The sequence below is a fragment of the Gekko japonicus genome, unplaced genomic scaffold, assembly GCF_001447785.1.
Source record: "Gekko japonicus isolate JY-2015 unplaced genomic scaffold, Gekko_japonicus_V1.1 scaffold1907, whole genome shotgun sequence".
Lineage (NCBI taxonomy): Eukaryota > Metazoa > Chordata > Lepidosauria > Squamata > Gekkonidae > Gekko > Gekko japonicus.
This window is the reverse complement of record NW_015177071.1, coordinates 198,158-223,871: the sequence shown is the minus strand read 5'-3', so window position 1 is coordinate 223,871 and position 25,714 is coordinate 198,158. Positions and strand designations below refer to the sequence as shown.

The 25,714-nt window shown below is 45.5% G+C and overlaps 1 protein-coding gene across 2 annotated transcripts in view; it reads right to left on the bottom strand.

Moving 5' to 3' along the window:
- Nucleotides 1–4,447: 4,447 nt before the first annotated feature.
- Nucleotides 4,448–25,714, bottom strand: part of STRA6 (stimulated by retinoic acid 6) — a 73,457-nt gene continuing 52,190 nt past the window's right edge. For both annotated transcript variants that reach the window (XM_015428227.1, XM_015428228.1), the window contains 8 exons: nucleotides 21,333–21,408; nucleotides 17,977–18,058; nucleotides 17,179–17,227; nucleotides 16,972–17,089; nucleotides 13,424–13,543; nucleotides 10,809–10,972; nucleotides 10,458–10,607; nucleotides 4,448–6,235 (listed from right to left, as the gene is read on the bottom strand). In XM_015428227.1, the coding sequence (XP_015283713.1) occupies nucleotides 6,099–6,235; nucleotides 10,458–10,607; nucleotides 10,809–10,972; nucleotides 13,424–13,543; nucleotides 16,972–17,089; nucleotides 17,179–17,227; nucleotides 17,977–18,058; nucleotides 21,333–21,408 (896 nt within the window). In that variant the 3' untranslated portion in view covers nucleotides 4,448–6,098. The remainder of the gene's footprint in view (nucleotides 6,236–10,457; nucleotides 10,608–10,808; nucleotides 10,973–13,423; nucleotides 13,544–16,971; nucleotides 17,090–17,178; nucleotides 17,228–17,976; nucleotides 18,059–21,332; nucleotides 21,409–25,714) is intronic.

Genomic DNA, 25,714 nt, shown 5'->3' with positions numbered 1-25,714 from the left:
GCTCAGAGGGAGATGCTTGGACAGTGCTTAACCTGATCTGGTGGATTATTTTGGCTTTTTTCCCTTGGTTTGACCTGTCACCTATGGCTTACTATAATATTTTCTGGAGTTGATGGAATTGATGGAGTGAATGGTATGCTTTTGGATTTGGTGGATTATTCTTGCTGGATTACTCCTCTTTTTGATTTTTTGTTTAACTTTGGAACTTATCTATTTTTGATTTTAGGAACTGACTGAGACATTTGGATTATACCTGGTTTGGTGGGATGGATTAATTTTACTTTTTTGTTTGTTCTGCTGGTCTGGATTTGTGGGTTATCTATTTACTTTGATTTTTGGAGCTGTCTGAGATACTCGGATTATACCTGGTCTGGCTGAATTGATTAATTTTTTTCCTTATAGCGTGGTTTTTATTTCATGTTGGTCTGGTTTTGTGGATTACCTATGGATTTCATCAGTTTTTTAACTACTTATTAAGAAACTTAGGCACAAGAACTCTAAAATAAGATTTTGTCTACTTGAACCCCTGAAGGTGGGCTTTTCAAAGATTGTGTGGATTTATAAACTATAAGAAAATTACCTGCTTTTATAAATACTATTCCAGGAACTAACTATATTAGATACTACTTATTAGGAGTTTTAAAAAAATTTGTACTGTGGAACTGGAAGCATTTTTCACTGCCTATAATAAAGGTGCTGGTCACTGAAGAGAGTTAAAAAAATAAGAACAAGGCTTTCAGGTGATACATATACTGTGTGTGTATTGTGGAATGTAGATGACGGAAATTATTTTTGTTAAAATATAGTCTTTGAATGCTAGATTGTTTAGACTGTTGAACAAGATAAGGAGAACACTGTGGTTAAATTATATTTGGAGTGAATATTATTGAAATATTATTAAAACAACAGGATTTATATTGACTTTGCCAAGGGGAGAAAAGGGAGGTGGAGGGTTTTGAAAAAAGTGTGATTTGTGAATGGAAAATGGCCTTTGGTTCAACTAGACCCTCCCCAGGTGTATTAAAATTAGCAGCCTCAAATTCAGCTAAGATGCAAAATCAGGAATTGCAAAATATTATTAAGGAGGCTGTAAATAAAGCAATAGAGAGTACAATCCCACAGACCATATGCAATGCATTACCAATGGTGGTGGAACCCCTACAAGCAAAATTTAATGCTTTGGCCTTGCAAGTAACATCTCAAACCCAAGAATATAAGCAGCAAATTGTTGAAAATACCTAACAGATTACTACACTGAAACAGTCCACTACTCAACTACAGGAGAAGTCAGAAGAGTTAGACCAAAGATGTCAACTTATGGAGGCCAAGCAAGACCTTCTAGAAGATTCTCTAATTAGGCTGGAGTTAGACAAAGCATCATATATGCTGAGATTCCAGAATATCCCAGAAAAAGTGGATGAAGATGTTATAGAGGAAATGATCAAAATATTGACAACGTATTTGGAAGGAGATATTTCAGACAAGATAGACGTGGCTTCTAGAATGAACTCAGCATATGCAAGAAGAAACAAGGTGCCCAGAGAGATTCATGTGAGATTTCATAAAAACGTAATGAGAGCTACCATTCTGAAAACTGCAAATAAAAAGACACTACAAGTACAGGAGACAGAAATCCCAATTCTTAAAGAGATTCCATGGAGAGTAAGAGAAAAGAGGAAAAATTACACCCAATTTACAAACCTGCTGAGAGAGAATGGAATAACATATAGATGGCTACTCCCTGAAGGTATCTTTTTTACTGTAGAAGGAAAAAGATTTAGAATAAATTCAATATTCAAAATGGAAGATTTTCTAAAAAACCATGGAGAAGTGTTAGAAGGTAAAGTAGAGGAGGAGGAGGAGGAGGAGGAAGAAGAAGCAGATGACCAACAGGATAAAGGTGCAACAGGACCCAAACCACAGAGACAAAAGAAAAAAGACAAGATGACACAGATTATAGTAACAAGACTGCAAGAGAAGAATACAATCGGGAAACTAAATAACTAAATAAAAAACCATATAAAGATGGACAGGAACAAGACAAAGATAATTTCCATTAAGGTCAATGGCCTGAATGCTCCGCAGAAAAAGAAACAAGTATTTCAACAAATCAAGAAGATGCAAGCAGCTGTAGTTTGCCACAATAAATCCAGAGATTTGGGTATCAGTGTTAAGAGGCAGTTTAAATTTTTCAGTAAACCTTTCTGATTAGAAAACTTAATAAAATTGGCAAAAATTTACCGAGGGGCTAATGGGGATTGTTGGGTATGTGGAGCTACCAATGCCAATTTTATACATATTTGGTAGGAAAGTACATGAATTCCTTGTCGCCTGTGGAATGTGTGTAATTTAAATGATATATGTTGTCCTCCCTTACCCCCCTCATTGTTAGTCCCGCGTCAAGAGTAACTGTAAATCGCTCAGAGCCGGCAGCTGCAAGGATTGAGCGATCAATAAATTGAAAGATTATTATTATTATTATTATTTTACATATTTGGTAGGAAAGTAGTAGAGCAGTAGAATTCTGGAATATGATTGCTCCAGTTACTTCTAAAGGTACAAGGAAAGAGTTACCATTATCCCCTAAGGATGTTTTTTTGTTGACTTATGTGAATTTTTTAAGGATGTTCACAAATTTGTTCTAGATGCTGTTAACATCTGCAAGGTTAACATTCACTCAAAATTGGCAGAATATAACTCCAAAGAAGGAGAATTGGTTAGAAATATTAGCAGAGTGAATTCGTTTCCATAAACCAGCCTTTGTATTACATGGTCAAGTGTCTGATAAATTTGGAAAATGGAATTTTTTAAAATCTAGAATGAGAAGATAATATGATTCTGTATAACTGATATTTATAACAGCTCTGTAATATATAGCCTGTATATTAGTTCTTCACTTATATTGGATTTATTCCTGGTTTTCCCCCCTTTTTTATTGAATAAAGTTTACAAAAAACAAAATAATTCTTTCACGAGTATACTGACATCCTGCTAGATTTATTTATTCATAGTCTCTCACCAAGACTCCAGGCAGTGTGAATCAATTCAATCAACGGGTTGAAACATCTAATTCACAATGTAACAGGACTAGGATTACAGAAATCTGTATCAAATCATAAAGTATCACACATGTTCTGTTAAACAGCACAGAAAATGGTACTACATAAGTAGAAAACAATGCAGTGAGACTTGGGTAATACATACAGCAACCCGATAATGCCTACTTTACACAGTAGTATAGTCTACAGTAGGGATGGGTACGAACCAGGAAAATGGAGGTTTGTTTCGGTTCCAGTTTACTGAACTGGTCCATTTCGTGAGGTTCGTGATGCGGTAGAACTGTGGGCTAAAGACACCAAACTCACAGCAAGTCTCCAACTGACTCTCCTCCAAAAATCACCGGCACAGGTCCAGGAATATGTCAAATGGACCCCCTGCAAACTAGAGGCATCAAACTCACAGAGGTCCTCCCTGGAATGCCCCTCTACCTGCCCTCCAAGTTTGGTGAGGATTGGCTGGGGGGGCAGTAGTGCCCCCCCAAAAGCAGATGCCCCCAGGAAAGTGTTCTCTGGAGAAATCACAGCTCAGGAGGAGTGTGTCAGCCAGCCAGAGATAGTCACAAAGCTGAGGGGGTGTCCTAAACCGAGGAACCAATGAAGCTAAGCCTCTCTGCTTAGCATGAGCAGAAGGACAGGTGCCTCAGAGGCCTGAGTAAGCACCAAACACAACCCCAGCCTGGGAGAGGTGTTCCAAAATAAGTATGAGGGAGCGGGGTGTTCTTATTGGGGGGGGGGCAAATGAGCACAGCGGTGGTCAGCCCATCATTATTTACTTACTTGATTATTTGTACTTTATTAGTTATTTACCAGTTTTCTACTTGAGACTCAAAGTGGATTACATGGTACAGAACACTGTAATCAAGAAGCATGAGAGAGCTAATTTAAAAAAAAAGCAATAGGACTAGGTGTACAAAAATGCAAAAAAAGTATCAAACATGCTGTCTAGCAATGCAGAAAATGGAATTACAAAAAATGAAAACAATGCTGTAAGAGCACGATAGAACATACAACAAATCAATAATATATAGTGCACACTTTGGCACAGACTACAGTCCTCTGTATAAGCTTTATAAGAATGCCATCCCAAGCAACTCTTTTACATCATTTGCAAAATTAAAGATGTGTGAGACCCTTCTTCCAGTTACTGAATCTTGAAACTGTAAATACAACCTTCTGTTCTCTGAAAATCACTAACTCAAGGCTTCTAAGGGTGCCACTCAACACCCCTGCAGCCTTTTAAAATCAGAACTCTTCATCCCTGCTAATTCAGTTCTAGCCAATTGCATCGAGAATTCACCCTTGGAAGATTTATGACAGGATTCACACTTTTTACCTGAACTCCTTCCTTTTTTACAAAGAAAATTTACACCTGAAAGAGGTATGACAGGATTCACACCAACCTGTAAAGCTGATTGGAGGGGCATGACAAATGATTGATGGGGCACCACCCCCTTTTTCACCGCTGTGGCTATGGGCCTGATCAGGACATCTGTACAGAGCTGGGTGTCATCAACATATGGATGACACCCAGTTCCAAAACTATGAATGATTTCTCCTAATTGTTTTACATAGATATTGAATAGTATGGAGGATAAGATTGCACCCTGTGGAACTGCATAGGACAAATCGCATACTGATGATAACTGGTCTCCAATGGTGACCCTTTCAGTCTAACCCTTAAGAAACGATTTAAACCAATCCAAAGCACAACCCCCAATACCTCCATATGGCTCTAAACATCTCAAGAGTATGACATAATCCACTGTATCAAAAATTGCACATAAATCCCATAGGAAGAACAAAGACAGAGATCATGAATTAAAGCTACCAGTGCCATCTCTTGTCCTGTAATTTGGCACCAGACTGAAAATGGCCCAGAGCAGGAGCATTACACAAGGCAACCTGCAGTTGGTCAGCCACGGCTCTCTCGATCACCTTGCCCAAATCACCTTGCCTTGTTACAGGTTATCAGGAGGCTACAAATGTCTCCCTTGCCTGAATTCCAGTTTTTATGACCCTGTCTAATATTTGGACTGCCAGTCCAGATGGTACAAAGAGGCCAGAATGAAACACTGATGCTGGGGGAGAAAAGACTGGACACAAGTGTTGATTTTTGGCAAAGATATCTTTCAAATCTCTCTTTCCTGAGATATTGCAACAGCTAACAGAACACGTGCTTCGCTTTGCATGCCGACCATCCCAGGTTCAGTCCTTGGCACCTCTAGTTTTCAATGATCAGGTAGTAGATTATAAGAAAGATCTCTATCTGAAACCCTAGAGAGCTGGTGCCAGTCTGCATAGACAACACTGACTTTGATCGACCAACAGCCTGACTCAGTTTAAAGGAGTGCCATGTATTTGAACATGTCAGAGTTGCTGGCAAACTGCTGACACGTTCAATGTCCCTGCTTTGTTTAATGCTTTCCACTTTCATTTCACACACTCCTTTAAAGACGTCAGTTTCGAAAACAATATAAGCAAGAGGTCAGCAAGTAGCCCTGAACTCAGTGATCACCAGCATGGTGTCCATTGGTCACCATGACATCCATCAATATGTTTCTTGGCACCCGTTGCATTCTTCCCCCAAACCATCTATTCCCTAAAGCAAAAAGCTACTTCCTGGCTTTCCTCCACCTCATGGAGCAGAATGTGCTTCAGAAGGTCCAGGAGACATCTCCTTCGTGTCTGCAGGGTGCACCCATTCAGGAAACATGTGCTTCCATCATAGGAAAATGCTTTCTCCCAACATTCTGTCATTGGACGTAGCTTCCATGGTAGCCATTTTGTGGTTCACTGTACCATCGAATGGCAGCCATTTTGTCACGATGCTCGACTCCTATTCTCAAACTTCCAAAAATCAGTCATGGGCTCAACAAGGTTGGGAACTTCTGCTGGTATCACTTGGACATCCCAATCTTCCCACTCTTAGTGGCATAGAGGTCAGGTTCCCTGCAGGCCTTGTTTCAATCACAATTCAGTTTGCCAGTCAGAGTGTCTGTTTTGTGGTCTTCTACAGCACCATTTCAGCAGCAGAGCTCATCAGACAGAAAATTTTGCAGGGAAATGCACAGACTGAGGCCATGATTTTGGCTTCCTGAGTTTCGTGAGACTGGGATTGTTCAGCAGCGTGTACAGCAGCAGCCATCTTGTCCTGGCTCTGGCTGACACCCTAAAAGCTAAAAAGAAGATAACAGGACATAATTTCAAAACACGTTTGGCACACACATTCCATACATCCTCTCTATGTCATGACGGGCAGCTCCTGAAGAGAGACAGTTAGTGATGTAGTGGTTAAGAGTGCAGACTCTAATCTGGGAGAACTAGGTTTGATTCCCCACTCCTCCACATGCAACTGCTGGTGTGACCTTGGGTCAGTCATAAGTTCTTTCAGAGCTGTTCTCCCAAGGGCAGTTCTCGAGAGCTCTCTCAGCCCCACCTACCTCACAGGGTGTCCGTTTTGGGGAGGGGAAAGGAAAGGGATTGTAAGCCACTCTGAGACTCCAGGTAGTAGAGGGCGGGGTATAAATCCAACCTCTTCCTCTTCTTCTTCTCAAGTCGTATCTCCACAGAATGCATATCAAATCAGTATCATGTATGCTTCAAATTAGCATAATGTGGTTATGCCACTCAGCCACATGGGCACCCTCATGCAAGAACCAACACATTTTAAAGTCAGAACAGACAACTATACAGCTAGGACAAAGGATATGTAATTTTGTTTTTTACCAGAATGGAATTTGACCTTGTGCTGGGAACAAGTAGGGTAGCAACTAAAAAATTGTGGTTTTCAAGGCAAGCTCTCCATAGGGGAGAACAGCGGGATAACAAAAATACCCTTAAATAAATAGGCAGAATTGCCAACTGACTAGGGAAAAGACAGCACGATCTGCTCTTGTGCCATGACTAACAGCTTGATGTGCGGAAAGCAGCAGAGTATGGGCATGCACTGTCCCGACCTGGAGATCCCTGGCTTACCTGATCCCTTCAGATCTTGGGAGCGAAGGAGAGTCGGCCCCAACAAATATCTGGATGGGAGACCACCAAGGAGGGACAGGGCCACTACCCAGAGGCAGGCAACGGCAGACCACCTCTGAAACGTCTCTTGCCTTGGAAACCCTACAGGATCGCCATACGTTGGCTGCGACTTGATGGCACGTTCCACCACCACCTTGTCATGCACTAGGAAGCCATCACATGCCTGTGCATTTTATATGAAATCTGTGTTTTGCTGCACCAGAATTCACATCAATTCATATTCTAAACTCCCTATTTGTGGGAGTGTAAGCTCTGGTTTTTAATTTATTTATTTTTTTAATGTGGAGTAAATAGATTGAGTGGGTGGGAATGAGAGGCTGACATGAAACTGAATGGCTTGTGGCCTGGTTCGCCGATGTAAGGCAAGGAGGAGGCTGAGGCTTTGGGTGGTAAAATGGGCTGCACGGCTTCAAAACAGCAGGCAGAAGATCAAGGAGGATCACATTTTGGAATGCTCCCCTGAAATTACAAATTTTCTGCAGACAGGTAACCCACACGGCAGTCAAAGCCAGGAGGTGGAACATCTCTCATTCCTCTGCTATTCCCCCCCCCCATGTTACACTTTGATGGAATCTTCCGGAATATGAAAGAATGTCCTCATCTGTTCACCACCTGCAGTCCCAAGTGTTATAAACCATTCTACGGCTCAGGGCTTTGTCACGTCATTACCACCTCACTCTCTGGCATGTGCCAACCAGGTGAGGGCGCTGAAAGGAGATGACCAATCAGCAAGGGAGCCCCTCTAAGGCCCAGCCAGTGTGCCCTGACTAAGGAAAATCCTGGGAGGACATTCTGAAGGAGGCCAGTTGGTCTCTCAGTTATCTGAAAGAAACCTATTAGACCTAGGTGGAGAGCCAGGGCCTATCTTTGCTTGGTGAGAGAAGGGCAGAAAGCCAGATAGGGGTGCTTACGATCCACAATACAGGCTCCCCCTGGGAGTAATACCATTTGTTCATTTTTTTCCCTGAGACTTCCCATGGCTTCCCCCCCAAGCTGCTGTATTCCCCCCCCCCAGTCCTCCAGTTATAGAGAAGGAGGAGGAGAGAACAGCTCTGAAAGAACTTGTAACCGACCCAAAGTCACACCAGTAGCTGCACATGGAAGCGTGGGAAATCAAACCCGGTTCTCCCAGATTTGAGTCTGTGCTCGTAACCACTACACCAAACTGGTGCTCCCAACCGCTGTATTTGAAACTTCCACACAACTACTCACTATCCTCTGGGATCTGCTCACACAGCACTCTTGTTTCACTTGGTTTGTTGGAGGTGTATCCATTCTGTGACAGGATGGTTGATGGTTTGGAGTTCTATCTCCTTCCACAGGCTACCTGCTCTGCCATTACCTATCTCCCCCTTCATTGTTATCTTGTTATCTCCATATTTTTAAAAAATTAAAATTTACTCATTTTATGTACACATGCCTTCCCCACAATTTCTTTGTATACAGTACGTGAACATGAGGCTCCTTCGTACCAAGAAGCTTCCCATCCCCCATTACCAAGGCTACCTTTCCCTGCCCCAGTCCTACTCCTTCCCGTTTATTTAAAACATTTCTATGGCTCTTTCCTACTCAACTCAGGGTCCCCAAGGCGGCGAACACTAAAACATTACAAACTGTAAAACGGCATTTTAAATACAAAAATATATCCAAAATATTTTCAACAATCAAATAAAGCATATAAATGCATGCACATATACACACACAAACAGGGAGGAGGGCTAGTAAGTGTCAGTGAGAGAATGTCAAACCAGATGAAAAAAGGTCTTTACCCTCTTGCAGAAGACGACAGAGGGAGACAAGACCAACCTTCCTGGGAAGGGAGTTCCAAAGTTTCAGCACTTTTACATTGGCCCTGGTAAGGCAATTTTACTTGTACTCTTATGACCTAAACTGGAAGGTACATATTGGTACTATTACTATCTCCAATATATGCAACTGCTTATGACACAAGACCAGATACATTTGTGGCCCCACTTTTTTGCGTGTGTGTGTCATTCAATTCCAAATTGGAACACTCCATTTTTGGTCAAATATCAATTGTTTGTTGCATGTTATATTCTGTACTATTTGACCTCTGAAGAAGGCTCTTGTGGGCTGAAACATTTCAGGTCATATACTGTTCTTTTTGTGCGTTTGTCACTTGTATTGTTTTATGATGTTTCACTTGGGCCCCGATAAGGTTTTTATGTGTTTTTGAAATAAACACGTGTACTTTTGTCTATACCTATAGATGTTTTAAACTTTTGGCCCTTTACTAGTTTTATGAACTTCCTTTGGAAGTTTTTGCTTGGCTGGTTTAGTTTTTCTTCCCCTCTCTTTCTGGGTGCCAGCTAATCATAGCCTCTGAGGATGACCTCAGAGGAGGTTCATATGGAAGCAGGTATTATACATTATGTGGAGACAGGAAAAAAAATTCCAAAAAAAATGTGGAGACGGAATACCATGGCACATTAGCACTAAAGGTAAGAACTTGATATCCCCCCCCCATCTCAAAGCAACTTGAGACACTTCAGGGATGGTGACTTCTTGAAAGTATACACCTTCTCCACACTGAAGGGTGAAGAATCAGTCCCCACTTCACACACAGACCCATTCCCTTTCCTGACTCAACCCAGTCCCAACTCAAACTGTTATGTACATCAAACTGTATAGATAACACAAAAATATCTTAATCACGTCATGTTCCTCGTTTTGATGGAGAGACATAAATATCTCATTGCTTTTTATTTTTTCCAGTAATGTGGAAAAATCTGATTGTATTTTTAATCTATGGTTCCCTCCCACCCAAGAGAATTAGATGTTGAGGCACACGATGATGTGTGAAGAGAAGCAATGCTGGATAACGATGCCTCTCTCACACAATCTTCTCCCTTAAAAATGCTGTCTGCCACCGACCACAATGTCTGCACTAAATTTCAAGTTTCATAAGGAGAGAGGATTTACAGGTCAAGATGGGGGCATGAAGCACACCAGAAAACACTTCACGCCACACTGAATTCTGAAATTTGACATACACATAGTATTAATGTGGCCCTTTGTTGATGATTAGTGGCCTGAAACTGTACCATAACCTCTAAAAGGTGGGCTGTCATTATGAACATTTATAGTTCATAATGGAGGCCACTGCCTCCCATGTGAATAAGCCAAACTACACAAGTCCACAGAATGTTCAGCTGAGGGAGCTCCATTATCTCTTCACCTCCTTGAGTCAGGGTTAGGGTGAGAGAAGATTTACAGTGTGTTAGTGTCTTTTCTGGCAACAGAGTCCCTCTCCTAACCTTCCTGAAGCACACACACACACACACACACCAAGGTCACAAATAGATGATAACTTGACTGCTGACACCCTGTGACACTCTTTACCTGTTCCCCTCAGCTCATTCCCGGGAACGTATGTAGCTCTCTGTAGCTCTTTTGCTCTTTTTTTCATAATGAGGATGTGGCAGAAGTACAGGAGGCTGGGATTTGTGTGGTAGTGATCCATGAGCAGCATACCAACCCACGTCTTGAACCCTGCAGGGAGATCATCATTATTCCCCGATGCATATCAGGCGCACTTTTTCTGTTCCTTGGGGTCAAAAAAGTATTGTTTGTGACCACTAAGTAGAAAGGGCAAGCAATCACAAATGGAATATACCAAAGCCGCTGCCCCATATAGACATAGGCACATTATGGCAGCTCTGGAGATCCTCCAGGTTTCCCCCCATCACTTACCCATATCACAGGCTTCATAACCTTTGGGCATGACCGGCCTGTCTATGCGCCCAATTAGCCAGACTCCCAAAGCAACGCTGCGCAACAGCCTCATCAGACAGGAAACCAGGCCCACCACCACAGTGTAAAAGAACAAGAAGTAGGTGAAGTTCTGGAATGTCTTTCTGCAAAGGAACAGAGGACACATCTGAAGTGTCTCTACCAGTGTAATCTTATGCAGAGTTAGTTCAGCCTACACCCTTGATTAGAATGGGTTTTGACTTGGGGTAGTTCTGTGCAGGATTACACTGCAAGTCCCATAAACGTTCGGAGGCAGGACCAAGTGAATATGCTTTCAGAGTAAACCAAACATGATTACTGCACTGTACCTTGCTGGTTATTCTAATAAAGTCACTGCCTTAAAAACAGTTCACCAAATAGGTCCAATACCCAGTCCTGTATAATAGTAAAAAGCCCAGTAGCACCTTTAAGACTAACAAAACTTTATTGTAACATAAGCTTTCAAGAAACACAAAGAGAGCTGTGTTTCTCGAAAGCTTATGCTACAATAAAGTTTGTTAGTCTTAAAGGTGCTACAGGGCTTTTAACTGTTTTGCAGCAACAGACTAACATGGCTAACTTCTCTGGATCTACAACCCTATATATACACAGTTTATTTTTTAGTTTTGTAAACTGTCCATACAGAGGCAATTAGCAACAAAATCCAATAAAAATAAACATAAAAACATACAAAATAAAAAAATAAAGCATCATAACTAGAGGTGTGCAAAAAAAAATTCGGCCTGATTTGGATTCGGCCGAATCGGGTAGAATCAATTTCAGCCGGCAGAAAGACTCCCGCATGTCAATTTCGGCAGTACCAGCCATTCCAGAGTCTTTCCGCCAGCAGAATGTTAATTTCAGCCCCATTATATCCTATGGGCCATTGAAGTCAATGGTGAAAACATAGGGTATATTCTGGGGGCTGGAGGGGAGAGGGTTTGAGGGAGAGGCTCCAAACTTGCATGGTAGCTGCTGCAGCCGCTTCCCAAGATGCCCACCAAGTTTCAAGAACATTGGACCAGGGGGTCCAATTCTATGGGCCCCCAAACAGGTTCCCCCATCCCCTCCATTGTTCTCTATGGTGGGAAAAAAGTTACTTACTAGGCAAAGAATTGGTCAAGTGAGTTTCTTACATTTGGGGAACAGTGGTCCCCGTTCTTAGATTATATGGCATGAACGGGTCTTCTGATTTACAACCCATACCTTATGTGTGATACCCTATACTAGGTTTTAGTGCTCTTATTTTTTACCTACTGAATGTGTGTAGAACAGTAAGTTGCTTTCATCTTCTCCTAACATAAAACTTGATTGTTTGCTTGTATGCTTAGGTGTGTTATGGTTACAGTCGGTTATTTTTATTAATGTTTATCAGATGTCAATGCTACTGTATTGTATTGAAATGGTTAAAATTAATAAAAATCATAAATTCAAAAAAGTGAGTTTCTCTGGGCAAGGAATTACAGAACTACAACACCACCCCTAAGAAACCTCTACATCTCTTGGTGACTAACCTCACAGGGCTATAAGGTTCCCTCAGTAGAAAAGAGCAAGAGTCCAGTAACATCTTAAAGACTAAAATAAAATGTGGCAGGATATGAGCTTTTGTGAGTCACGGCTCATTTCTTCAGTGACTCACAAAAGCTCCTACCCTGCCACAAATTCTATTAGTCTTTAAGGTGCTCCTGGATTCTTGCTCTTTTCTACTGCTACAGACAGATGAAAATGGCTACCCATCTTGATTTATCTCCATGGGGGTCTTCCTCAGAATATCTTAAGGTACCTGGACAGAGGGCAGAGAAACGAACTGAAGGAGGCAATCCTCCACACAACCAGAGCCAAGCCCATTTCAAGCTTTCGAGGTGAGAATGAACGTGCCGAAATAAACATGCAAACAAGCAAGAATGGCTTTTCTCACCTGCTCTTCTTAGGCCCCGGTCACACGGGCCAGATATCGCGGGGGGGAGGCATGGCTGTTTGCCCCGGGGCAAAATAACGTGCGGTTGCGCAATCAGACCTCCCGTAGAGGTTCCGTGGAGGTCCCGTGGGTAGGGGGAAGGTGCCGATCACAGGACAATCCTGCGGCACGGCAAAGAAGCGGCGCAGTGTGGCAAACTGGTTTGTTTTTTTCTGTACCCCAAAGTATGTGCATGCTCCGTTGGGTGCTTGTGCGCATCCATGGAGACTTGGGGGGGGGAACCTTTTTGCAAGGGGACATGGGCGGGCGCCGGATGCCACCAGAAACGCGATCAGACGCCTGCCCTTGCCCCGCAGTTACCGGAAACTAGTACCTCGGAGGTACTAGTTTTTACCCTGCATCTTCAGCGGGAAGCCTCGGGTGAGCCACGGGAGCTCTATGCTTCCCAGATGTGGCGGTGAGATCGCGCCAGGAAAATCCGCCTATCTTCCGTCTCTCTAGCGTGGCTAACGTTCCGTGTGACCGCAGCCATAGGGTGGCAAATCTTCCTCAAAAGGCACAGCTTTCCCCAGGTACCCTGCATCTATGAGCTCCATGGAGCGGAATAAATCCAGGGAATGGAAGGGAGGGGAAAGAGACTCTTCTGGCAGGTACAGACCTGTTATCAAGCGCCAGTGGCTTTTGCTGGTCTCCTGGTGAAATCCTGGGCTGAAGAAAGAACCTGGCTGCCATCAGAAGCTGAAGCCGCTTGATCAGCATGACGAGGACAAAAGTGAGGCTGAAGCACAGAAGACAAAAAAGAAGAGACTGTTCTTGGTACATGGAAGTGGAGGCTATCGGAGCCTCTGTAGGGAGAACTGAGAGTGCCTGCTTCTTGTCCCTGGCCCTCAAAGTCCTGATCTTTGTGTAGCTTCTATCAACTAATAAAGGGAGGGGTTGTAGCTCAGTGGTAGAGCATCTGCTTGGCATGCAGAATCTTTAATTGCTGCCAGCACTTTGCTTTGTACTGTTTTTAACTGTTGTGTTTTAATTATTGTATGCTTTTAGTCTGTATTTATGGCATTTGGAAGCCGCCCTGAGCCTACCTTGCAGGGAGGGCGGGTTATAAATTTGATAATAAATAAATGCAGAAGGTTCTGGGTTCAATCCCCGGCATCTTCAGTTAAAAGATCTGGCAGGAGGTGGCATGAAAGACCTCTTGCTGAGGCCCTGGAGAGCCGCTGCCAGTCTGAGTAGACAAAACTGACTTTGATGGACCAAGGGTGTGAGTCAGTATAAGGCAGCTACATGTGTTCACTGGTTAAAATTACAGTCAGGATCAGAAAGGGACATATATGCACCAAGGAGAGAACTGAGCACGTAGCCTTCCAATGTACTTCAGCTCTTCCATTCCACATGCCAAGGATGACTGCCTGAACCCCACCCCCAGTACAGAAGGCTCCGTTGTGCCTTCTGTATGCTGCATTTGTTTACCCTGAAATTGTCTTTGACAGATCCAAAGGCTGGGTGGGACATTTGATCTTTTGGTTAAGGGTCACTTCCCCTACACTTGGTTCAAAATATTCTTCATAAGCTGCAGAATTTGAACTTGCACACTGTGCACTGCATGGCATCTTAGTGTTCATGCAGATGTAATTTCCCTGCATGTGCACTAGAAGCAAGATATACACCCATTACCCATTCAAGCAGCAATCCTATGCATGTTTACTCATAAGTCCCATTAAAATTGCAATGTCAGCTCTTGTTACTCGCAACAAGAAAATTTTAAGAAGCCATCCCCAAAGCACCAAAGTAAGGACAGTAATGTACTGCAGACAGGTAACAGAGAACAAAAGGAAGTTGCTAATCTCTGTGGACTGGGGACATCAGTGGAAGGCAATTGTACTCCACATCTCACTCCCCTTTAAAATTTTCATTGGCAATGCAATGCATGAAATGCGGTTGCAAGCCCTTCATAGGCTACGGAAGCTAGAAAAGTGTTTCCAAGATAAGCTTGTAGACCAGGATCCTACATAGGATCCAGCAGAAAATTGTGTAGGCATGATGTGTTTGTTTGTATTGTTGAATTGTTGTATTGTTCTCATAACATAACTAGGTCTTCTTTGTTAATCTCACTGTGGGAGTTCCCAGAGCTAAAGAGAGCAGATTGTCTCACTGGTAGAAGGGATTGCTGTAGTAATAACAGCAAGAAAGTCTCTTGGTGGAAACTTGTACATCTATATATCTATGTCTCAACCAGGGGCAGATTTGTGGATATCTAAATCCGCAGACTGGACCTACATTGAGAGAAAGGAGATTTTTCTCCAAACTTGGAGCACCCCCCCAGGTGTGCAGAAAAATCTGATACTTCTAAAAAATTACACGGGGGGGGGGGAGTTAAATACCCCCAAAAACAATACTGTTGCTCTGTGCTTGTGCAGACAAGGGACTTTACCTCTGTTCATGGAGGTGGTGGTCTCCAAGAACTGCTCCAGGCCCACCCTCAGCAGCTACAGCAACATTTCAGAGCTGGGCTGGGTAGCCTCAGCAGCAATAGCAACTTGCAAGACCTGCACTGGGCCCAGGTGCGTTGGCAGAACCTGGGAGTTCGCAGGCTGCGCGGACTCGGGCACGCAAGCTGTGGAGATCGGGAAGCACGCTGGGCCTGTTTATGCCAGTGGCAGAGCTTGGGGAACACACCAGACCCTGCAGCGCCAGCAGTGGTGTTTGGGAACTACCCTGGGCTCAGCCACATTGGCAACAGTGCTTGGGAACTGCGCTGGGCCTGGCCGTGCTGGCAGTGGATTCTTGGTGCAGCACCGAGCCCCGGGTTGCTGTTCCTGCACCTGTCACAGCATGAGAAGGACGGCAGGAGAACGGAGTTGTCACTACGCCCAGCTAGCAAAAATGCAGGTAGCAGGGAAGAGTCGTCGCTGCCCCCTGAGCCCACAACACTGGAGGGAGGTGCAGGAGTCACCACTCCCCTTTCCCACCAAGCCGGCGAGGGGGGCAGGAGTTGTTGCTGCCACCCCTCCGACCTGGCAAAGCTAGGTGCTGGGATGGGGGGGGGAGCACAGGAGCAGTAGCTCCCCCTACACCAACCAGGGAAAGCTGGAGATGGGAGGAGAGTTATTGCTGACCTTCCTGCCAAGCTAGCTACAGAGGAGGGGTTGAGAGACTGGGGTTGGGGGGGGGAGTGACTGAAGTGGTGGGGGTTAAAGGAAACGGCAGAAGATGAGTGTCAGAAAAGGTGTGGGTGAGATGAAGTCAAGACTGGAGAATGGGATGCTTTCTCTCTGCAAGTTTCTTACAGGTCCCCACTTATCTATATACTATAAGCCACATGTGGCCGCCATCTGCAGACATTTAAATCCGCGAATTGAGGCCACAAGGAAGCTAGACAGTCTTTTTAGCAAACTTGGGGGACGGTTTGCAGAAAAATCTGAATTTTTTTTAAAAAAGTGCACGAGTTTAAATGACCCCGAGAGTAAGGTAGGCTGCTCTGTGCAAGCAAAGAGAATGCACTTAGGTCAGAATGTTGGTCGCAGTGGCGCCAGGGAGCCACACTTGGGTCAGCAGTGGCAGAGGCTGGGCCTGGTAGCGGTAGCTGCATAGCATGGGAGCTTCTTTGGGTCTGGTGGCGGCAGCCATGCAGCCCACAAGTTGTGCCGGGCCTGGCAGCGGCTGTGCAGCCCAAGAGCCACGCCTGGCCTGCCAGTGGCAAAAATGAAAGCCCAGGAGTCACGCTGGGGTGGGCCCAGCAAAAAAGGGGGAGGGAATTCCCCCATGAGTATCATGGGCCTACACTTGTTCCCGTCTATTTACTAGAAACAGTCCCCTGTAACCGGTCTGTTTTGAAGACGATGGCAGTTATGTGATTCACATGGACCTGCAACGTGGACAGACCTGATTATCACTTTGGTAGGTTTTTAAGGATGTGGAGAGAAAAACTGCTATAGTGGTAGGCCAGCATACTAATGGGAATTTAGATCTTCCAGGGCCTTCCCCAGCCTCTTATTATGGATCTCAACATTTATTTACATATTATACAACTGGGGCCTGCAGACTCTCACTGGAAGTACTCCAGTAGCTATCTTACAACATCTTTTCCTGGTTCTTCTTCCTGGATTCCCCTAGGAAGAAGAACCTGGCCTCTCCTTCAAACGTTAACTCTTTAATAACTGTATAATTATTTGTAATACTTTTTACCACAGCAAGCATACTTACATCACCGTTCCCCACTCCGCAATCAGTTCCGCCCACTGACCATGGATCATGGGTAGAACCACAACATACATTAATATCATGACAGCCACCCACTGTACCAAATGCATGAGGAAATACCCTAAAAAAAAAAAAAGAGTCAAGTTGTCAGCAAAAGCAGGAACACCCAATAATTTAGGCCAAACGTCTGCAACGTAGATGTTCACATACCCCATACTGTGTATGCAATTTGCCAAGAAGAGTATCTTGCCAGTGCTACCTGTTGGTATTAAAAAAGAACAGTTCATATATGCAGAAATCTGAAAGCCATAATACAGAAACAAAACAAATTCATATCACTTCCAAAGAGCAAACTAGTTATAGTATGAGCAAGTCTCCGTGTCAGGTTTTGGTGTGAGGGTGGGGGAGATTTCAGGAGGACAGGATTCACAGCAAGACACAAGAGACCTCTTAAACAAACAAAAGTAGACTGCATTAAAAAGGTGCATGTTAATAACATGTGTTACGGATTTTTTCATATAACACGTAAGAACAAGTGGTATGTGTGGAATAAATGCAGGTGGTCTAAATGAGGCACATAAATACACCATGTGCATCTTCTTCTTGGTTGCGGAAAATATTGGAAGGGCTCGGGTGTTAGCCTAAAAGTAATATCTGCCAAGCCCTCTCTGAACTATAGCTTCTGATTTGCATTTTAGGATACCTCCCACATCCACACTGCAGATTATCTGATGAGCTTTCTGGGAACCATAACATGTATCCTACAAAGGCTCTCCACAACAAATTCCACATAAACTATCTGCCTGTCACACCCCCTACTTTTTAACACTGCCTGCAGAGCTAGGCTTGCAAATTCCCAGCATGCATAAGTAACTTGATTAAGCTGGAAGAGTACCCCACAGACCAGATCCTGAGACTCTTGAAGTGACTGGGAGTCAACTCAAACAGAATCAAAGTTTGCAAAGCCGGTGGTGGGAAATCTTCCAAGGGTAAACAGTGGAAACTCACCACGCTTAGAGAATGTGAAACTCTTGTAATGTCTGACATAAGGAACTGCTTCTTGCCAACCCGCAACCGCTTTATGTGTTTCCTAGAAAAAAGTCAGGTTGTTAAGAGACTGGTGCACATCAAATGTCTCACCTGCCCTCAAGGCTACCTTCACACTTCCTGTCTATGTCCCACTGGGTACTGTGCCACCTGGAACAACTTCCATTTTTAACAAAAATCATATAAATGTATTTGCTGCACTGGTACACATCAGGACTCAATGGCCTCAGGCCACTCTTATTATAGTAGTTTGGTATCTGCTTTGGAGGAGCTGCAGTGGCTCAAGTGGTTAAGACGCTGAACTGCAGGCTGTGGAAGGTCAGTTCCCAGTTCGAGACCCAGGGGTGCCACATGACGGAGTGAGCTCCCGTCTCTAGTTCCAGCTCCTGCCAACCTAGCAGTTCGAAAGCAAGAAATTGCAAGTAGATAAATAGGTACCACTGCGCCTTGGTGTTTAGTCATGCCAGCCACATGACCACGGAAACGTCTTCGGACAGTGCTGGCTCTTTGGCTTTGAAATGGAGATGAGCACCGCAACCCTAGAGTCGGACTCAACTGGCTTTCGAGCAAGGGGACCTTTACCTTTACTTTTTTATCTGCTTTGGAGCAACAGTTGGGGGGGGGGAATAGCAACCGTATTGTGTGGCTGAATGAACACCATCTCTTTATCTGTATAATAACAGTCTCCGACCACAGGGTTACAGAAAAATATGGCTGTTCAGCCGAACAGTCCTCCACGCTTCCTATTTATCTGTAAAGCACTCGGTGTGTGTCCAGAGTCAGGGTTCCCAATGAGGTCATTCTGGCACCTTAGATCCTGCAGCGCTGGAGTTCTGTTTCTTCCTTGAAATCTGAAGGATGAACTGTGTTCCTCAAGGACTGCATTCAGGGCTGTGTTCCTCACCTACGCTGCAATGCAAGCCTGGTGTCCTGACAGCACTCTTGGACTGTGCGGCCTATAATGCCACATTTCCCCCAAGGACATCCTCAGGCCGGCTGAAGAGCCAGTCCAGAGTTGTGCACTTCTCACATGCATGCACTCCCAACTCAGATTGGAACTGCAGCACATTCTCCCTGCCAGCCAGAGGTCATTTCGGGGGGAATCGCGGGGGATCGCAGTTCCCCCGGGTGAGGCATGGGGGGCGGGGCACATGACGAAGCCCCGCCCCCTGCTTCCGGCCGCCCCGCTTCCGGCCCTCATTCAGCCAGGAGGAGGCAGGAGAAGAGGGAGGGTAAGTTGCTTCCTCCCTTCCTCTCCCCAACCCTGCCTGCCTGGGGCCAGGGAGGGCCTTCGTGGGGCTTCCTTGCACTTCTGCTGGCCTTGCAGGTCCACCGCCGGGCCCCTCATGGGCTCGGCAGTGGAGCTGCAAGGCCGGCGGTGGCAGCCAGGACCGTTGGAGGCGGGGTGTGTGGCCTTATGACACACTTCTGGTGATGTCAGGGGGTGTGGCATATGCTAATGAGTTTCCCTAGCTCTTTTTCTACGAAATGACCCCTGCTGCCAGCACAGTTTTTCTAACCTGGAATGGCTCTGGGGACCCGATATTTGCCCTGTTGGAGGAATGTAATATATATCCATCGATACACATGGAGCCCCCAATGGGGCAAACAACAGCAGTTTTAGGTCGGCACAATGGGGCTTAAAGAAGATCAACGCCACTTCTCCCCACAAAGCATGCTCCAGATCCAATAAGGCCCACATACTCTCGGGAAGTGCACAACTCCAGGATACGTCTCTTGGATCAACCTGGGGACATCTCTGGGGAAAATGCAACACGTGGTTAGGGCTCACAGTCAGCCAACTCCAAGGACCAATCAGGATCCAACAGTCCTTATAAAATCCCAGCATCAGAGCTTGCTGTACCAGTCTGAGCAGTGTCTCTCCCTGGAGAGGACCTTGCCTGACCAAATACCTGCTTCCCTGCCTCAACACTGGCTCCTTCACAACTCAAGTCTTCTGCCCTCTGTGGATGACGCCTCCTGCTTCGCACCCTTCTGATCTTCAGCTGATGCTTTTGGAACTTGACTCTCGCTTACCTGGACTGTGCTTTTTAGTGCTGGATCCCCATCAGATTGACAGCCCGCACCCTCTGGGCCCAGAAACTTAACCACTTGAAGTCCAACTCTCAACTGACTAACAGTATCAGCAATACAGTACACTGGATTTTTACCAGAGTCTGACAGAAAGAACTCCTTATCTGCTTCCTTGAACTGTGTCCTTTAAAAAAAAAAATGTTGAGAAAAAGCATGGATACTTCCTCCCCCCTCAAAAAAAAATTGGTGCACATCAAAACTCATCACAGCCTTTTGACCAGCTATCGTACACTGTTCAGCTGAGTGCTTTTGAGCAAGAAATCAGTAGTCCTTGGATCAGTAGTGCAGCTGTATTACAAAAAGGAGGGCAATAAACTGTAGAAACAACTGTATGGTACTGGGCTGGGTTATTAGGGCACATTGATTAGAAGCCCTTCATTCAGGAGGAGTTTGGAAGAGTCAGTGGACTAAGAGGAGAATCAGAAAACTGGAGGTCAGAATCAAACCAATCAAACCAAAACATCTTACAATCAGAAAAATGGGAGTCAGAATCAAACCAAAGAAACCAAGTGATAAGCTGTGGGTAAATCGAAGAGAATGAAGGATCAGCTAGGAACCATGACTAGGAATAACCAGAAATGTTTTCAGTTGTCACATATTATATCAACTTCACTGTTAGCCGGAAGGGCATGGAGACAGATCTAGCAGAGCGGCTGCCCCCACAACAAGGGTACCGTGTGCCAAAACCACAGTTTTAGCCAGGCAGAATGAATTGTCACGCACCCTGAAAACAATCAGATACATAATATTGCTCATAGCTAAACTTCGGGAAATCCTGTAGGCTCAGGCACTAACCCACCCCCACCCCATCTTGCAAAGGTAGGTGCCATAGATAACTACATTTAGCATTATGTCTGCATGGGCCCTTTTTGCTAAGCACTGAGGCTCAAGCTTCAGTTTGCAAATCTGTTTATAACTATGGCAGCAAACTATGGTTTGGCACAAGCCCTGGTTAGAGAAAATGTCCATGCAGGCATACTACTAACCGGAGATAGCTCTGAAAATGAATGGGAAAGGGGAATGCTCACATCAGGCAGAGGGAAAAGCAAGCGGTGTGGGATCCCAAGCAGCATTCCCACAGTGCAGTCCTATGCAGAGTTACTCCAATCTAAGCCAACTGGAGTAACTCTGCACAGACTGCATTATTAATGGCCTAATTAAGATAACGCAGTTGGGCAGCATTGCCTCTGACCAGGCCCCTGTAGCCCAAAAGATATCCATACCTGTAGCAGGCCAAGATATGGAACACGTAAGTGATACATGTCAGAGTGGAAGTAACGGTGGTGGCTATCCAGGCACCTGTGAAACAAGCAACCATCATCTTTATTTAAGACATTCCCCTGTAGCCCCACACACCACCATTCTGACAATATTTTAACTTCACAGACATTAGAGAGAAACTAGACACCCCAGAGCTCCAGAATCAGCATTCAGTGTTTCACTCTGAAATATAAGCATAGCAAAGATCATTCACGGAGCCTCGAAGAGCCAAACTACATGTTACGGGCAGGTATGGGAGAACTTGTGGCCACCAATGCCATTTCAAACGGAAATTTAGCAATTGTTAATTTCTGCGAGGCCCAGCAGCATGGCAGCAACATGCATTCTTGCTCCTCACAATCCTTCTTAAGTGCTTAAACAACCCCCCAAAAAACTATTTTGATAGTTGAAAAGACACAATTGCATGGTGCAGCCACATGATCAGGCCCTCATGGAGATTTTTAAATGGCGAAATTCTCATATAAAATGGTGTCGGCAATCATAGGTTGTCCCATGCCCAGCTGGAAGATGTAGGTTGGCTCTGTGTTTGCACTGTTCTGCCACTTCTGTGTTTGGGCATTGACAGACAGTGTGATGCAGTGGTTAGTGTTGGGCTGGGACCACGGAAACTCAGGTTAAAATTCTCAGCCGTTAAGGAGCTTGCTGGCTGAACTTGGATCAGTCATTCTTCCTCAGCCTAACCTTTTCTCATGGGGTTGTTGTGAAGATGGAGGGGGCAGGGAGAAGGAAAACCACTTAGGCTTCCCTGATCTCCTTGGACGAAACACAGAGTAAAAATATAATAAACTGAGTTTAGTCATATAGGTGGACCCAAACAGCAAACCTAGGCTTGATTTGCCAATGGTGACTCTTCAGGGTAAATTCAGGTCACCAAAACGAAGGCTCTTCTTTGTGGTCTCTGTGCATCACACCTCTGGGATATAGTGCGTCTGCGCCGACCTCGATTGGTTCCTCTTGAAAGCGAAAGGGATTTTCGTGCCCACTCCCCATTCACGCGCCAGCCCCAATGCACATGACCAAGGGAGGGGCATGACAATCCCACCAGTTCTCTTCTGACCGCCGCGCTGGTAGAATCTTCTCCGCTTCGGTCGGTTAAAAAAATTAGGCTTTTAGGCCTATTCCTCGTTTTCTTCAAAGTTTCTTCGTTTTCTTCTTGTTTATTTTTGTTAAGTGAAAGGACTTTGTTTCTATGGATTTATTTCCTTTTGGACTCTGTCATGCGTTCCCCCCCCTCTCCCGGCCTATGGCCAAGAGGTGGGGTTTCTTTAAATGGTGCCTTAAGTGCGGAAGCAAGATCGCCCCCCCAGACAGACACTTGCTTTGTCTTTTGTGCCTCGGGGAATCGCACCAAGTGAACGCTTGTGCTCATTGCACGAAGTTTTTGAAGGAGACAAGGAAGAACAGAGTTGTTAGACTTTGCGTTGCACTTTTGGAGTTAGTGCTTTCACCAATGTCGTCACAGGACACTTCAGGGCATGCATCCATGTTGACTGCTGCCTCGGCATCGACGGCTGTGGTATCCCTGATACCGATTCATGTAGATGTTGACCACCCAATGCTGAAACGCTCGGCCCAGACATCTCAGTCCTTAGCCCATACTCCCTCCAAAAAATGCAGGGAAGGCAAGGACGATTGGCCAGTCAAACATAAAAAGCATGAGAAAACTCCCCCTACACAATCTCTGCTGACCCCTCAGAGGGTCTCAGAACCAAATCCTATGGGGGCTGCTTCCCTTGACTTTTCGAGCTGAGAGCACCCACAAGGTGTACCTCAGTTGCCTTTGCTGCATCCTAGCCAGTTCACTGACTCTGAGCACGATATGGACTTGACACAGATCTCCCGGTCTTCCACTGTCAAAAGTCTGCACGCAGACCGCGGAGCCATTCGTCCTTCACAGTTCTGACCTGATGATGAAGAACGACCATCAGCACCAATCCACCCTCCTGGGACCAATGGCAGTGGCAATACATGTATGGGACCTATCCAATGCCGTGGTTCCCACCCCAACCAATGGAGTGGGACCGTCAGTCCACGTCTTCACGTCTCTCCTGGTATTGAGATCCTCCATCGACGCCGGAGTTCGTGAGGCCCCAACTGTCGAGGCCGACAGGCAAACCTTCCAAGCCGTCGCACCCGACAGATCCAACGTTTAAAGAACCATCGAATCCGATTCCAGCGATACCGATGTTACCTATGTCTTTTTCCAAGCCATCTGAGCACTCCACCTCTTCAGACGTTTCCTCCCAATCGGCGACGAAAACCCAAATCCTCTGGTGGAACCCTCACCGCCTCAGCAAGTGGGCGATAATCTTCCAATCTCCCCTTTGGAAGACTTGAAATCCTATGGAGATTACATCAAGCGGATGGCTAACACACTCACTCTGTCTACGGTACAGCCCCCACCTACTGTGACAGACTCCGTGTTCGATATCATCCAGATGGACACCTCTACCCCAATTGCCTTACCGATGACTTCAGTCCTCCTTCAGGCGGCTAAAGTCCCATGGTCTCACCCGGCATCTACCCCCGTCTCGAGCCGGAGGGTAGATCATATGTATAAAGTGCAGGAGCAGGGTGCTGAATTTCTGTTTACCCACCCTAAACTTAACTCTGTCATAGTCACGTCTTCCTCCAAGGGCAGACACAGTCATTCCACCCCCTCTGAGAAAGAAGGAAGGAAGCTTGATTCGTTTGGAAGAAAATTTTATTCTGTGGGAGCACTTGGCATCAAGATGCGGACGCTAACTGTCAGGCTTGCAGGATTCAGGAGGGAATGCTTTTGGCTAAGCATCAGCTCAATGCAGCTAAGCATACATTGGATGTGGCCGCCAAAATGCTGACTTCAGCAGTTACCCTCCGACGTCACGCCTGGTTGCATTCTCTACCGCAGGACACCAGGACTCTCATTGACAACCTTCCATTCGAAGGTGAGGGCCTTTTCAGTGCCACAACTGATACGGTCCTGCAAGACCTAGACAAAAGTATAAAGACATTGACTGGGGAGCGGGCACGAAAATCCCTTTCGCTTTCAAGAGGAACCGATCGAGGTCGACGGAGGAGCACTATATCCCAGAGGTGTGAATGCACAGATTACCACTCGAAGATCATCAGTTACAGGTAAGCAACCTGTTTTGGCATAGGCCCATAACTAGGATTTTTTTTCTGGGTAGCTTTAAAAATGTTAAGGGGGCTTGGGCTGCTGGGCGGGGAAGGATGTAAGGAGGGCTGCGGTACCCCAACAGCTCGTGCCTCGCACAGCACCCCTCCACTCACCTCGCCCTCCGATGCCTCTCCTCACAGTTTTACGCCCAGCAGCACAGCCGGGGGCTCAAGCCCGCCTTGACCGGCACAGCCGAGCCTCCACCTCCGGCTTGCAACAATGCTGTTCCTCCAGCAGCTCACTCGCTTCCCCTCCCCACCAACTGGCAAGTTGAATGGTCTGGCATGGCTGCGGCTGCTCATGTTCTCCTGAGGGGCCACAAGGAGGAGGCTGTTTCCAGCCAGTCCCCAGCGGCAGCCAGCACCAGTGGCTCTCATGGCTCCCCAAAGGGCTGGGAATGAGCATCCGCAAGGCTAAAAATACAGAAGTTTGATTAAAGTTCCTGGGGACTCACCAGAGCTACTTTCCCAGTTGGAAAGTGCCTTAAGAGTGGATTATTTAGTGTGACCACAGCCAGGGCTTTTTTTGTAGAAAAAGCCCAACAGGAACTCATTAGCATAATAGGCCACACCCAACAGCAGAAACTCATTAGCATATTAAACCACACCATGACAGCACAGCTCATTCGCATATTAGGCCACACCCCCATGTTACCAGAAGTGTGCTCATCCAGCCACACCCACCTTTTGCTTCTTATTCTGTTTACTTTGTTTATTGTCAAAACCCAGAGCTTTTTTTGTAGCAGGAACTCCTTTGCATGTTAGGCCACACACCCCTAATGTAGCCAATCCTAATGAGTTTCTGCTGTTGGGTGTGGCCTATTATGCTAATTAGTTCCTGTTGGGCGTGGCCAATTCGGGAGCCAGCCGGAACTCCGTTCCTGTGCGTTCCTACCCAAAAATAGCCCTGACTACAGCCATGGTCATGTTCTGTACCCCCTAAGGTGGCAACAGAAAGAACCTTGGCATGTTGAAAATGAAGAGGAGAGTGTGTCAATGAGTTGCAACTGATTCATGGCAGCCCCATCCATGTAGAAACCCCCATCCTCCTTGGGGGTCTCCCATCCAAGTACTGACTGTGGCTGATCTTGCTTTGCTTCCAATGAAGCCTCCTCTGAAAACAGCAGTGAGTGGGACTGGCTCCCAACTCTGAAGGCTTGAATGT